This window comes from Podarcis filfolensis (genome assembly GCF_964270895.1).
Source record: "Podarcis filfolensis genome assembly, chromosome: 14".
Taxonomy (NCBI): Eukaryota; Metazoa; Chordata; class Lepidosauria; order Squamata; family Lacertidae; genus Podarcis; species Podarcis filfolensis.
In genome coordinates this window covers 44,772,920-44,789,125 of record NC_139616.1, presented here as the reverse complement: position 1 = coordinate 44,789,125, position 16,206 = coordinate 44,772,920, and the positions used below count along the sequence as shown (strand labels likewise).

At 46.1% G+C, this 16,206-nt stretch overlaps 2 protein-coding genes across 3 annotated transcripts in view; both read right to left on the bottom strand.

Moving 5' to 3' along the window:
* Nucleotides 1-16,206, bottom strand: part of LOC310749103 (myosin-11) — a 1,537,435-nt gene that overhangs the window by 648,456 nt on the left and 872,773 nt on the right. The window lies entirely within an intron of this gene.
* The window catches only part of GRIN2A (glutamate ionotropic receptor NMDA type subunit 2A), a 220,980-nt gene that overhangs the window by 16,215 nt on the left and 188,559 nt on the right, over nt 1-16,206 (bottom strand). For both annotated transcript variants that reach the window (XM_083585572.1, XM_083585571.1), the window contains exon 12: nt 6,016-6,203. In XM_083585572.1, the coding sequence (XP_083441698.1) occupies nt 6,016-6,203 (188 nt within the window). The remainder of the gene's footprint in view (nt 1-6,015; nt 6,204-16,206) is intronic.

Genomic DNA, 16,206 nt, shown 5'->3' with positions numbered 1-16,206 from the left:
TTCTTTTTCTTCGGCGATCACTCATAGCTGAGTCAGATTGTCTTCCATAAACACGGTTGTCAGGGAACTGCCATCGGAACTAGAGGAGGAGGCGAGGCCCCACAACGATGCTGGAGAGGGGCCAAGCAGGGAGAGAGGCAAGTCTCCTGTTGGGGAAGAAAATCAGCGCTACACCAGGGATAGAGGGGGGCCAATGGGGGAAGCAGAGAGCAGGCTCCGGGACTCTTCACTGGACACCAGCGGGGAGAGCACAGGTCCTCCGCTACCCATGCCCTCCCTGCGCAGAAGACTTCCGCGCAGGGAGAGTAGGAGGAGACTGGGCGTCAAACAACTTTTATGTTGGAAAAGGTTTAAGAAACGCCCACTGACGGATTCTGCCAGTGACTGAACAGCCACGGAGTGGATGGCTGTCCAGCGAGAAATGGTTTAACCAGCCAACCTAGCCCAGAGTGACGGCTATTTACGCACAAGCAACCCCTAAAGCCATTACAACGGTTTTAAAAGTGAGTCCGTAAGTGACTGTGGAGGCTGATTCTGGACCCACACATCCTTCCACAGTGGGTACATAGGTTTCCGGGCAGGAGTTGATCATGGTGAGGGTTTTTCAAGCGTGCCTTCCTCTTAGCATGTTTCTCCCTTGCGTCCTGAGTTTGAGTATCTTCAAAGCCCATGACACCTTGGCTGTTCTCCAACTGGAGTGCTCGCAGGCCAGGGATTCCCAGTTGTTGGTGTTTATACCACAAGCTCCCAGTCTGAGCTGCTGAAGCCACAGCTGCCTAATACAGTGGAACCTCGGGTTGCGAACGTGATCCATGCGGCAGGCACGTTCGCAACCCACAGCGTTCACAACCCACAGCACCACATCTGCGCACACGCGTGACGCAATTCGGTGCTTCTGCGCATGTGCAAAGCGCAATTTAATGCTTCTGCGCATGTGCAAGCGCCGAAACCCGGAAGTAACCCATTCCGGTACTTCTGGGTTTGGCGTGTCCGTAACCTGAAAATGTGCAACCCACAGTATTCGCAACCTGAGGTATGACTGTAGCTCCAAACTCCTGCCTTCTTGGACTTAGGAAAGGGACAATGTAGCATGTTATGTCTTGTTCCTAAAAGCAATATGGTGCTAGAGGGGGAATGTCCATGAGAAATAAAATAAAATAAACTCACCAAGAACTTACTTCAGACATTCTGTAACTTCCTTCTTTGAAGTTTGTGCTATGACTACTTTTCATAAATGTTGGCGCCCATTCTGCTTATTTTATGCTACTTTTATTTACTTTATTCCTTTTTAATATTCCTTTCAAAATTATTATCTTTATTCTTATTCTTCTTCACATCTGTAAATGTATCCTATGGGCTTCTAATCACAGTTTCCGAATGCTGGTCTTTGATCATTAATAATAAAGATCTGATTTGATTTGATAAAAAAAAAAAAACCTCACCAAATCACACACTTCAGATTGGGGAAAATGAGAAACTGGAACAGAAAAATTTATTCAGTCCTATCTGTAGTATTGCTACACAATATTGGTGATTCCTGCCCAGCACTTCTGAGAGACAACCGTGAACATAACTCACTTCACTGGTATCTGCCTGTCCCTATTGATTTGTACTGGTGTGGAGCGGGGCAGAATGGAACTTCTTTCAGCCAGTTTGCAATGCTAATAAGAGCGAGGAATAATTATGCAATAAAGCAACATTGTGCATATACCAAAGCCAGTACAGTATTCTCAGTTTCCCCCATCCCACTCCTCAAAAAAACCCTGATGGCTTTTTGTTGCTGTTTCTGTATAGCTGTTAAGAACTGCTGAGATAAGAAGACGTCTCCTTTTGTTACAAAGCTGATGTAATTAGAGAAGGGAAAGTGGCTATTCAAGGCAGGACAAAGAGTAAATCTCTCATGGCTTGTGGGGTTGTTGGGGGGGGGGGAGGATTGTGGAGAGAGAAAATCACGATCGAGGAGAACTTTAAAAGAAATTGTTGAATAAGTCACTGCAAATCGCACCAGACTGATGCATTGCACATCACTCCCACCTAAATGCTTTCAGCTTCTGTGAATGCCGGAGGGCTTCCCATCTAAGGCGGTGAGGACTAAAGTTAAGAAGAGGAGACATCCTGAATGAAAGCAAAGTGGGGGTGGAGGGAAAGAGAAATGTCTTGCAGCTTTCTTAAAAAGAAATTAGCAAAATCATTAAGAATTCTCCCACCACCCACCTACCCACTTTCAAGGTGCCTTCTGGCCTTTGCGACTTTAAAAAAATGTTTATTTTGTGCTTCAAATTTTTTCCTCTGCCACCATAATATTAAAAAAAAGGGGGGGAATTCTGGAAAGATGGCTGAGTCAATCATGGGTCAATGGTAGCTGGCCAAGGGGTCCAACTTGGCCCACTAAGCCATTTCCCCCAAATCATGCCCGCCCGCCCCTTAACTGATGTCACTGGTGATGGCAGCTGATGGGCTGGAGGACAGGGTTTAATCCTGCATCGGCTGTGCAGCCCTGTTTCCAGTAAAGGGACAGGATCACACAGCCTTGTTGTTGTTTAGTCGTTTAGTCGTGTTCGACTCTTCATGACCCCATGGACCAGAGCACGCCAGGCACTCCTGTCTTCCACTGCCTCCCACAGTTTGGTCAAATTCATGCTGGTAGCTTCGAGAACACTGTCCAACCATCTCGTCCTCTGTCGTCCCCTTCTCCTTGTGCCCTCCATCTTTCCCAACATCAGGGTCTTTTCCAGGGAGTCTTCTCTTCTCATGAGGTGGCCAAAGTATTGGAGCCTCAGCTTCAGGATCTGTCCTTCAGGGGGCACTCAGGACTGATTTCCTTCAGAATGGATAGGTTTGATCTTCTTGCAGTCCATGGGACTCTCAAGAGTCTCCTCCAGCACCATAATTCAAAAGCATAAATTCTCTGGCAATCAGCCTTCTTTATGGTCCCGCTCTCACTTCCATACATCACTACTGGGAAAACCATAGCTTTAACTATGCGGACCTTTGTCAGCAAGGTGATGTCTCTGCTTTTTAAGATGCTGTCTAGGTTTGTCATTGCTTTTCTCCCAGCCTAGGCAGCAGTATTTCATCTGCAAGGCTCACCAGTGAACAGACATCAGCAAGTTAGTCCACTGTGGGATGTAATGTGAGGATACCCAGAGCTTACAGGGTTAACAGCTCAAGGGAAATGATGTCCTGTCACTGGGGGGGGGGGGGTGTTTGCATCTTTGTTATGTGAATGTTTTTACTTTCTGTTTTGGCTGTGACAGGAGAAGCATCATGCCTTCACTATCTCCTGGTTGTTGTTTTGCTGCTGTACACTAAAGCTTTGTAGAATAGAAGCAGCTGTTGTACGAGAGTTTTACTGCATGGCTAAGATTCCTTCCACACAGGCACCACTGTGCAAGATACTCTGCTGTAGCCGGGAGAAGCAGGTTGGCACAATGGAAGCGGACCAGACGCCACAACAGTCCCGCTGTTCGCAGCCTTGACGGACTCTCAACGGAACATGTAATCCACTGGGAGCAGTCAAGTTCAGCATTCCTTGTTTTGCTAGAGTGGTCATGCAGGGCATGTTGGTTCAGTCAGTTGAACTTCCTGTTCCTCCTGGCCTGGAGCATCCTTTCTTGCATGTGACTGGTAGGTGGTAGAGACCTTTCCAGACCTGGTAAAAGGCCAAGTCAAGCAGCCACTTCTTCCCTCTCTCTGATCTTCTTTTTCAAACTTCCTGATTCACCTGGACTGGACTGCTGGCTGCCAGCCAAGCAGTCCCCCAGGTTATCTCCCATATGGGGTAAACCTGTTTGTACATGTTTGTAACTTTAAGCCTAAAAACCTGCCTTCAGGGATCACACTGTGTTCTGCCTGATCGCGAAGAGAAACTACTTTTTGTTACTTATGAATAAGACTGTTGTGTCTTTATTCTTTTAGGAGGGCTCCAAGGGGTCTTACCAGGAATAATAAGACATATCTCAATCTGGGCAAGCCAGATTGAATTGTTTGTTGTCTCACGCGAGTTTGCAGCCAGCTTTGTGCTACATAAAAGGGGGAATGCACTCTGCTAGATAAAGAAACTTGCTGGCGCGAGTTAGGAAGGGTATTAAGAATCAATATATCCTCTCCTACCACCCTCAACATTCCCACATCCACACGGTCACCCTAGAGTCAAATGAAGCACAGGATGATACACACAAGAGCTTTCCAAATAATGCAATCACCCTGCGCTGAGAGGCCATTTGAGGATGAAGAAGTTGACCGGCTTCGAAACAACAAGCAACCTCTCCTTGGAACAGAGATGACTGAGTAATAGCTATCAAGGCTATTTGCAAGCTAATAGCTATCTATAGTCTGCCGTGACCCTGTTCTTCAAAGCTCAGTAGGCTTTGGATTGTTAAGCAGAACGTCTGATATTTATTTCTCTCTCTCTCTCATGTCATACCAGGCAAAGCATAATTTCCCCCATATTCCCACCATCTCCCACTCCCTCGGCTACATCCCCTCTCTACTCCAAAGGAAACAGTGGAAACACCATACTGGGAATGCTTTGCAGAAAAGGTTCAGACTGGTTGGGGGGGAGGAAAGAAAGGATGATTTATGATGCCGTTGGCTGCAGTCCTCAGCACCACACTTCACCCCCCAGGTAGGAAGCAGGCTCAGCCTCCAACATTATCATAAATGACATTTCTTCCATAGAAATGAATGGGCAGTTTGATGGGCCACTTGTTACAAAGAGGGCAGAATCGGAATCTCCCATCTGATTCCAGTGGTCCGGCTTTTGTTGACAGAACAGTATCTCGGCAGACTCGGTGGACATGCTGTGCTCCTCAGGGTTCCATGATGAAATATTTAAGCCTTCTGTCAATTTCTCCACTTTAGGAAGACTGGAGCTTCGTGCTCAGAAGGTGCTGTTGCCAGTAGGAGCTGAGGCCCATTGGGTAGAAGGCAGGGAGGCCAACAGCAGGTGGCGCCAGAGCCAATGAAAGGCACTGCCAACTCCTCCTAGTTTTCTCCTCCTTCTGAATACTACAAGGGCAACATTGTTTTGACAAGCTTTTCCACCTGGATGAAAAGATCTCTGTCTTAGCTGTTCGTTTTGTACTGTTCTTCAATCTACCTTCCTTCCTCATTTATTTTGGACTGTTTTTAAAGATATTTTAAGGTGCTTTTATGGTGTTTAGAAATCACCCCGACATACATGCAAAAGGTGATACATAAATACATGAAGAATAAATTTATGAAAAGAGGAAGCTGAACTATGCTCATCATCCTGAAATGAAAAGCAGAACTTTACAAATGAATTATATTTTAGGTGGCTCAGGGAACTTTGTTATGGGGTGGCCTAATACTTTGTTAAATTAATAATAATAATAATAATAATAATAATAATAATAATAATAATAATAGATAATGATTATAATCAACTAATAGCATTAATGTTTATAATTTAATAACCTAAATTCTTAATACTTTAGTAGTGGTGGTATCCTTTGGAACTCCCTGCTGGTTTTTTCAGCACCTACTGAGGACTTCCTTATTCAAGAATCCTCTTGTGTGGAGATTTCTTATCCTAGTCTCTTTCTATCAGATCTGAAATGGTTTCCTTAAATGTTTTTATTGCGAATATTTGTACTGATGCTTTAATTACTGATCGCTCTGGGTTGTTTGATGGGAGGCAACGCATAAACGAAATGAAAAGAATGAAGAAGAAGAAGAAGAAGAAGAAGAAGAAGAAGAAGAAGAAGTAGTAGTTTGGATTTGATATCCCGCTCTATCACTACCCTAAGGAGTCTCAAAGCGGCTAACATTCTCCTTTCCCTTCCTCCCCCACAACAAACACTCTGTGAGGTGAGTGGGGCTGAGAGACTTCAGAGAAGTGTGACTAGCCCAAGCTGCATGTGGAGGAGTGGGGAATCAAACCCGGTTCCCCAGATTACGAGTCCACCACTCTTAACCACTACACCACACTGGCTCCTCTTGCCCCTCTTGCAAGAACACCTCGAGCAGGAAAGAAAAGTCCTTCTGACTTACCATCGCCGACAAATTGCAGCAATGCAAGATCGATGGCCCTTTTCCACGGTGACCCCTTCTGGAGAGCGATCCCATAGCCCGTCGTGGCAAAGATGTACCCACTGCCGATGGTCACCAGCTTGCACCCCTCATCCCGCCCGGCCTTGTAGTTCAGCACCGCTGCATCATAGATGAAAGCATCCAACTTCCTAAAATAAAAAGTGGTGTTTTACAAGACACATTCAAGACAGCAGGCAAGTGAGCTCACGATTGTCCGCCTTAGCGTTGGTGGCCTAGCGGAACTCAGAAGGATTCTCCAGCAAGGTTAAATAATAAATAATTTTTTTATTTATACCCCGCCCTTCAGAAAACCGGGCTCAGGGCGGCTAACAACAAATTTAAAACACTTAATTGATGCAACAAAAAACAGCATAAAATACAGTATAAAACACGAATAACAATAAATTCAGAATTCAAAAATCAATTTAGGGGGGAAATCTATCCAATAAACATTAGATGATCACCAGGGCTAGCTGGCTAAATTAGTCTTATTTGGGCCAGCGAGGAGACCAGGGGAGAATTAGCTGTGGGATCCCAGAGCGGGTAATCTTCATAAAAAGGGAAGGGGGAGAAAAGGTTAAGAGGCTTCTACACTTTCAAACAATGACCAGGAGAGAAAAGAATAATCTTACAAATTTAAGGAGTTAACTGCCATGGGTTACAGTAGGGCTGCCACCTTTGTTCTGGCAAAATACAAAATACAGGACAGGGAAGGGGCTGAAGTGACTTCAAAGCAATCCATTGCAATCTATTGCTGTCTAACAGGATGGCCCCTCTGGAATTTGTCACACACACACAAACAAACAAACACACACACACACACACACATTTATAAATCTCCTTCTGCCTGTCTACCCAAAGCTTAAATACACATTATTTCACACACGCTTTCATATGTATATAATTTAAATTTAAAGTACTCATTTATACATCCTTAAGATATCAATGACTTCCCTTCTTCTCTTTCCATGGTTCATTTTACATATCATAAATACCTGCATATTTTACAGAAACTATACCATTCAGTCTTCCATTATTACATCCATCATAACTTATTCACACTGTTAAATTTATCTTAATGCTGCCAGCGTTTTCAGCTGTACACAGTTATTTTCCATATACTCAATAAACGTTTTCCAGTCTTCTCTAAACGTATGTTCTTCTTGCTCTCTTATTCTATATATTAAGTCTTCAAGCTGAGCATATTCCATCAGTTTAAGTTGCCATTCTTCTTTAGTTGGAACCTCGCTCATTTTCTATTTTTGGGCTAACAAAACACGGGCCGCAGTAGTGGCATACATAAATAAACTTTTTTGACAACTGGGAATTTCAGTCTTGAAGGGGGGGGGGAGGAAGGAAGGAAGGAAGGAAGGAAGGAAGGAAGGAAGGAAGGAAGGAAGAATATTGTACCCAATATACTGTAGTCAATCAAAAATTATTTCAAGTATGCCATTCTATGATTAAATCCATCTTTCTGACACAACCTTATCATGTAATGGTCATCATAATAATATTATCAGCCCCAAATAATAAAATGAAATAAAGCGCCAGGTGGATTATAGAAAAAGAAGGTAGAAATTCAATCCTCTTTGAGACAGTGGAAGGCCTTTCCGAGGCTATCAGATGTAACCGTGTAAAGGATCTGTTTTTAAAATAGACACGGAAATCTTCTTTCAAGGTTCACAGTCCCTGCCCTCATTATTTCTACTTTTCAAGAGAAGCAAGGGGGGCGCGGGGAGTGAACATGCTGTGGAATATTTAAAATAAAAAATTAGCCAGGGCAGTCCCACTTTACAAAAAGAAGGTGGCGAAAAGACAATCGCTACATATGTCGCTGCTTTATACAGAGTCAGAAACATGGTCCATACAGTTCATAATAATTTAATAATAATAATAATAATAATAATAATAATAATAATAATAATAATTTATTATTGGTACCCCACCCATCTGGCTGGGTTTCCCCAGCCACTCTGGGCAGCTTCCACAGAGACCAAAAATGCACTAAAATGTCACACATTAAAAGCTTCCCTGAACAGGGCTGTCTTCAGATGTTTTCTGAATGTCAGGTAGTTGTTTATTCTCAGATGTCATTCTCTTTGACATCTGGTGGGAGGGCGTTCCACAGGGCGGGCACCACTAACGAGAAGGCCCTCTGCCTGGTTCCCTGTAACTTTGCTTCTCACAATGAGGGAACCATCAGAAGGCCCTCAGCGCTAGACCTCAGGGTCCGGGCAGAATGATGAGGGTGGAGACGCTCCTTCAGGTATACTGGGCCAAGGCCCTTTAGGGCTTTAAAGGTCAACACCAACACTTTGAATTGTGCTCAGAAACGTACTGGGAGCCAATGTAGGTCTTTCAGGACTGGTGTTATGTGGTCTCGGCGGCTGCTCCCAGTCACCAGTCTAGCTGCCGCATTCTGGATTAGTTGTAGTTTCCGGGTCACCTTCAAAGGTAGCCCCACATAGAGCACATTGCAGTAGTCCAAGAGGGAGATAACCAGAGCATGCACCACTCTGGCAAGACAGTCCGCGGGCAGGTAGGGTCTCAGCCTGCGTACTAGGTGGAGTTGGTAGTTCAGTAATGTCTTCACTGACTGGCAGGGGCTCGCCAGGCTTTCAGGAGAGGGTCCATCTCAGCTCTACTTGGAGATGTCAGGGATTGAACCTGGCATCTTTTGCATGCAAAGCAGGTGCTCTCCCACTCAGCTACCCCAAATACATAGGTGGTGACTCATAGCTGTGGACAACACATAGGCAACTGCGCTATAGAGTCAGGTCGCTGGTGCATCTAGCTCGGTATTGAACCTGGGACCTTCTGCCTGCAAGACAGATGCTCTACCATTGATCTACAGCCCTTTTCCCATTTACAGTGGTACCTCAGGTTAAGTACTTAATTCGTTCTGGAGGTCTGTGTTTAAACTGAAACTGTTCTTAACCTGAAGCACCACTTTAGCTAATGGGGCCTCCTGCTGCTGCTGCGCCACCGGAGCAAGATTTCTGTTCTCATCCTGAAGCAAAGTTCTTAACCCGAAGCACTATTTCTGGGTTAGCAGAGTCTGTAACCTGAAGTGTATGTAACCTGAAGCGTATGTAACCCAAGGTACCACTGTATTCCAAATAAAGCAGCTGCTTCTGTGTGAACACACACACACACACACACACACACACACACACACTATGGGAATAGCCTTGCTTAGTAAAATCAGCAGGGACAACAACAGCTGGCGTGTGTTGCTGCTACTTTTGCTGTAAGAGTAATCCAAAGTTCTGCACCAAGAACTCTGCAACCTGCAGGAAGAACTGCAGCACAGTAGGCGGGGGTCACACTTTCAATCTCTGGCACGGACAGCTGGAGGCAGGGAAGGAGCCCGGTTAAAAATCCTGAGCTGTTGTCCGTCATTGTAGACCATGGGTAGGCAAACTAAGGCCCAGGGGTCGGATCCGGCCCAATCGCCTTCTAAATCCGGCCCACGGATGGTCCGGGAATCATCGTGCTTTTACATGAGTAGAATGTGTCCTTTTATTTAAAATGCATCTGTGGGTTATTTGTGGGGCATAGGAATTAGTTCATTTCCCCCCTTCAAAATATAGTCTGGCAACCCACAAGGTCTGAGGGGCAGTGGACTGGCCCCCTGCTGAAAAGGTTTGCTGATCCCTGTTAGACAATACTGAACTGCATGGAAGAAGAAGAAGAAGAAGAAGAAGAAGAAGAAGAAGAAGAAGAAGAAGAAGAGGAGGAGGAGGAGGAGGAGGAGGAGGAGGAGGAGGAGTTTGGATTTGATATCCCGCTTTATCACTACCCAAAGGAGTCTCAAAGCAGCTAACAATCTCCTTTCCCTTCCTCCCCCACAACAAACACTCTGTGAGGTGAGTGAGGCTGAGAGACTTCAGAGAAGTGTGATTGGCCCAAGGTCACCCAGCAGCTGCATGTGGAGGAGCGGGGAATCGAACCCGGTTCCCCAGATTATGAGTCTACTGCTCCTAACCACTACACCACACTGGCTCGTGTGGTCTGATTCATCGTTAGTCTGATTCATCAGAAGGCAGCTTCCTGTGTTACTATGTAAATGAAGCATGCACGATGGCACACCTATGCTTAGTTCGCATAATGAACACAAGTGAGAAGCTACGACGATTCCTCCAAATGCATTAGAAGCACATAGGCAGGAGAAAGAGTTGCTTTCAGGATCTGTCATGAATGATGAAGGCCAGAAGTGCCCTGGTTTTTCTTCAGATGGAGAGCATAGCATGAGTGACCAGGCCAGCAGAGAGACCTTAATTTTACTGCATGCAGTGCGCTTAAATAAAATGTAATGAAAATGATGTATAGGTGGTATTTAACACCAGTTACATTGGCTAAAATGTACAGAACAAAAAAATGAATGCTGGAAATGTAAGGAAAAGGAAGGTACTTTTTATCATACGTGGAGGATATGTAAAGACGTAAAAGCTTTCTGGGAAATGATATATAATGAGTTAAAGAAAATGTTCAAAAACACCCTTGTTAAAAAAGCACAGAAGCTTTCTTATTGGGTATAGTGGGTAAAGAGATACCGAGACAAGATTAAAAAATTGTTCTTATATGCAACAACTGCGGCAAGAACTTTGTTAGCCCAAAAATGGAAGCAACATGAAGTACCAACAAAAGAAGAGTGGCAGATGAAACTGATGAGAAGAATCCAGAACCAATGAGACCAGGCATTCCAAAAAGACCAGAATAAATTTATATTATAGTATATTTGAAAGACAACTGTAAGCAGTTAACATCACTAGCAGGGTTAGTTGAAGAGGTGTAAGATGAAGTTATTATTCGGGTTGAATAACTTAACACCTTAGGTAATGATATAACAAGAATAGTACGATAATACGATAATCTTTATTGTCATTGTCCCATACAGAACAACAAAATGGGGGGGGGGGCTACATGAGACATTCAAAACCAACAAGCCTGCTATCCCAGCTATCCCAACCTGGTAGCCCCCTAAAAACTCTGATACCCCATTTTTAAAATACAATATACAGTGGTACCTCGGGTTAAGAACTTAATTCGTTCTGGAGGTCTGTTCTTAACCTGAAACTGTTCTTAACCTGAAGCACCACTTTAGCTAATGGGGCCTCCTGCTGCCGCTGCACCGCTGCTGCATGATTTCTGTTCTCATCCTGAAGCAAAGTTCTTAACCCGAGGTAATATTTCTGGGTTAGTGGAGTCTGTAACCTGAAGCGTCTGTAACCCGAGGTACCACTGGACTCCCATAGAGACTCCTTACACCGCGTTTAAAACCAAAATCACATTTGGATAGAAACTGTTTCTCAGGCGGCTAGTCCTAGTCTTTATAACGCTGTACCTTCTTCCAGAAGGCAGAAGCTGAAAGAGATCATTTCTGGGGTGCGCACTATCCTGCACTATCTCTGCAGCTTTCTTATAGCACCTGGAAGCATAGATTTGAATAGGAGAGGTAGTGAAATGCAAGAATGCAAAATTTAATTTTGTAAACCATTAGGCAGGAGGGAGGGAAGCCGATAGGCTCAGTTGAGCCAAAGAGATATAATAAAGTGATATGATGCTATGTAATGTGATTATATGTAAAACTAATAAAAATCATCATAAAGAGAGAGAGAGAGAGAGAGAGAGAGAGAGAGAGAGAGAGCTAACAAGCAGGTTGGTGAGTGGCCTAGGCTGGTCTTCCCATGTTCCCTGTGTCATAATTGCCACCACCACCCTCCACCGACCCATTTATTCACACGCACGTGCACACAACAGGGTGCTAGAAGCTTGTGGTCTGAGGATAGGGATTGGCAAGGGCGTGTCAGGGAGGTGGACAAAAGCTGAGAAAGGATGTGGGGGTTGAAGGAGATGGGGGGGTTGGAAAGGATGGGGATGCGAGGGGGTGAAAGGTTAGTAAGGGACTGGAACATTGGCAGTGTTGGTGTCCAGCTTCGGGGAATCAGATCTCTCCCACGGTGGCAGAGAAATGATAAAAGTTCTTGCCAAGCAATTTATTCAATCATACACAGAGAGCGACGAAGGAATGCAGCCTTCCCTAATAATGGCGTTGCTCCAAGTAAAGTCCCACCCCATCTTCCCTATTCTACTACATTGGTTAATCTGAGCTTTCTGTCGCTGATCTTTCTGTTCTCCTACCCTCAATACCTGCCTAGTCCTGGGAGAGGGGGTGGGTCAGGAATGCTCTCCAAGGACACTGAGTCTTTCAGCTGTCACTCCCCTGGTGGGGCTTCTTTTTCTTCCTGCTGTTCCTCTCGCAGTATTTCCCTGCTTCTCCCCTCTGCAGCCTCCGAACTATGCCCTTCTGCAAACCACTGTTCAAAATCTATACTGCCCTCCTGTTCTCAAGAAGGTTCAGGGGAAAGGGGGGGCAGTTCCCACCATTCCTCCTCAGTCCAACCCCTGACAGTTGGTGAGCAACACAAGCAGGAGCAGAGGCCCCTAGTTAAAAAGTCAAACCATTGGTCCACCCAGCTAAATACTTCCAACACTGACTGGCAGCAGCTCTCTGGTGTGTCAGAAAGGGAGTTTCTTCTGGCTGTACCTGAAGATGCCAGATGTTGGTAGTAGTAGTAGTAATAATAATAATAATAATAATAATATATTATTTATACCCCGCCATCTGGCTGGGTTTCCCCAGCCACTCTGGGCAGCTTCCAACAAAGTATTAAAATACAGTAATCTGTTAAACATTAAAAGCGTCCCTAAAGAGGGCTGCCTTCAGATGTCTTCTAAAAGTCTGGTAGTTGTTCTTCTCTTTGACATCTGGTGGGAGGGTGTTCCACAGGGCGGGCGCCACTACCAAGAAGGCCCTCTGCCTGGTTCCCTGTAACTTGGCTTCTCGCAGTGAGGGAACCACCAGAAGGCCCTCGGCGCTGGACCTCAGTGTCCGGGCAGAACGTTGAGCCTGGGCCTTTCATCATGCAAAGCAAACATTATCTTCCTGAGTTTCAGAGTCCACTGGCTCCACCTGGAGCTTCTCCATGACCCCTCACCAAAATTCTCTGAGCATACACAGCACTGCATCATGGACAGAATCTCCCCGAGAGCAACATTGTCCCCTGAAGATTGCATCCCGTTATTACCACTGTTACATAACTCTGTGTTATCGCCCCTGTTGCCTGAGTAGTGCACAGCCATCCATCACCGTGCTAGGAAATAAGATTTCGCTGACAGGGCCGCGCTGCTTAACTCTCTTTATGAAAAGACTCGTTGAGAGAGAAAGTAGAAACAAATGGCTTCGGCGCTTGATACAATCCCGGTGTTCATTACATGTCTTTCAGGCAAAGTTTTCAAAGTGGGAAATCAACAAGACTAGCAAAAGTCTCTCTCGTAAAGATGGAGAGCGGCTGGTGGCGTCGCTCGAGGGAGGAGAGGCTGTGGTGGAACACCTGGTTCCAATGCAAATGGTCCCAGGAGAGAAAAGGGCATTGTCTCAACGCAAGTAGACACACATTCCAGATGTCAGGCACTGGGCGGATGAGGAGGAGTGGTGGAGACCTTCTGTGCTGGGCCCAGGGGTAACCAGAGCAACACAGTCCAGGTCCGATCCCGAATCCAAGGATTCCGCGAGGAGTCAGTCCGACAGAGCCAAAGCAGAACACAAAGGCAGGAGACCAGGCTAGGTCAGGCACAGGGTCTCAGGCAGGTTCTAGCAAACAGCAATGTTGCTCCTGCAACCTGGGGCGGGGTCCAACAGCCTTTTATCTTTGTCGGGGTAATGGCCGGTCCTGATCCCCCGGTGACTCACCTCCCTGTTTCGCCCAAAGGCGAGCACTCCTCCTGCGAGTACTCAGGTCTCTCCTCTCAGACCTTAGTCTCTGCAGCTCAGGAGATGTCGGTGGGTTACTAGACCCAGAGGCCTCCTCAGCCCCTCCTGATCCAACTGGTAGTGGAGCAGCTGTAAGTGATTGCCCAGCTGAAGGCAACGAGGTAATCCCCACATCTGGAGCCAGGGCAGGCTCAGGCCCCTGACTCGGCCCAGCTGGTGCTTGTTGTAGGGGAACCTGTGCAGACGGGGGCTCTTCAGAATCAGGCCCCAGACTTGATTCAGATGATGCCTGAGGCAAAGGATCTGGTGCAGACTGAGACTCCTCTGGTTCTGAGTCCAAGCCCGAGTCCCAGGCCATCACACCTTCACCCCAAGAGGCTTCCAGGCATGAGGAAGATTAAGATAGTATGGACCTAGGTTCAGGGTGGTGGCGAATGGCACACACCCCAGAAGCAGCAGCAAAGAGTTGGGAAATAATGGGGCGTGAGGAACAGGAGCAAGCTAGCAGATGCTCTAGTTCTGAACAGAGACAGGACTCAGAAGTGCTAAAAACAGTACAACAGACAGTTGATATTATGTCACTCGAAAGCCTGGTTCTCCCAGAACCAGACACTCCCTTTGTGTCTCAGACCAGAGCCAAACAGAGATGGAAAGACTCCTTTGCCAGCCACCATAGAGTGTAAAGAATGGTTTGGAAGCTAGGAAGTACAGCAAGGGGGGTGGGCACTCTGAGCAACGTCTCGAGACTGAGGGAACATAATTCATGGGTCTTTCTGTGTATTCTGTTCATTTAAATAAAATAACTGGAAGAAGTTCTCCACAGCTCTGGTTTCACTAGGTAGTTGGCCTGTGAGTGGTGACACCAGCTGTGTTAAAGCTCTTGAGGGGCTTGTGGAGAATGACCCATGGGGAGTGTCCTGCGGGAGTCCTGAGGGCCAGAAGAAGACATTTGGAGGGCCACCATCAGCTCCCTGGCTTGGGGTCCCCCATCCATGCTCTACTGGGTTGTCTTGGTATATATAAGGACCTTTTGTACTGTTGAAGGTTTGGGGTGTTGGTCTGGATAACACCCTGAATCCCTTCCCATTCTTGGGGTCCTGTACCCAGTTATGTTAGAATCTGACAAGAGGAGTTTGTTGAACCAGTCAAACCCTGGGTAAGTGCCTGGTACCCCTGGAGTTTCTCACCACTATGAGATTGGGGAGGCGTGCAACCATACATTTGCTAGAAGCTGATGTAAAGCCTTTGTGAGACAATGACCACATCTGACCACTCGTGTCTCCTCATCAGCATCCCAGAAGAATGTGTTGTGTTGGGAAAGCTACAACTAAGTGAGGGTGCCCTCCAGGCAAGTCATTGGATTGTATAATTGGAAGGGAACCCAATGTTCATCTAGTCCAACCCCCTGCAATGCAGGAATCTCAGCTAAAGCAGCCATGACAGGTGGCCGTCCAACCTCTGCTTAAAACCTTCAATGAAGGAGAGTCCACAACCTCCGGAACAAGTCTGTTCCACTGTCGAACAGCTCTTACAGCCAGAAGGTTTTTCCTGGTGTTTGGTTTGAATCTCTTTCCTTGTAAATTGAAGCTGTTGGCTCAGGACCTCCCCTCTGGAGCAGGAGAAAACAAGCTTGCTCCATCTTCCATGTGACAGCCATTCAGATGTTTGAAGATGGCTATCATATCGCCTCTCAGTTTCCTCTTCTCCAGGCTAAACATACATAGCTCCTTCAACCATTCCTCATACGGCTTGGTTTCCTGACCTAGGATGGGCATTTCTCACCCCTTCACCTGGCTTATAGGAGAACAATAGTGTGTCGTGTGAGCTGAGCTGGATGTAGGTTGGAAAAGCTAGAGACACAGACACATGCTGGATCTGTGGTGGACTAAGGGAGAAGCAAGATGTGTTGGTGTGTTGAGATCATGAGCCCTCCCATCAGGTTGCAAATATGTGCAAATAAAGCCATATATCCTAAAGACCTTTCTCCCATCCACCTCACCTGGCTGGTAGATAGAAGAACAATAGCCAGAGTTGTGTGGGTGAGTTTGGCTGATGCTGGAAGCTGGAGACAAAGACATGTCTTGCTCTGTGCTGAACCCAAGCTGGACTTTGGAGCTTCCTTGGAAACCAAATGGGGCAGCAAGATCTGTTGAGGTGCTCCTGCCACGAGCCACTCCATCCTATGCTCAGGTTGAATAGATATGTAAATAAAGCCATATATCCTAAAGACACTACAGTCTCCGCTCACCATCATTCCAGGGAGACCAAGCCCCACGTGAGCACCTGGAACCCCAGGAATCTCTCACCTCTTGGAAATTGGGGTGGTGTGCAACCATACATTTGCTAAGACCTGATGTCAACCCTGAGTTGCATAG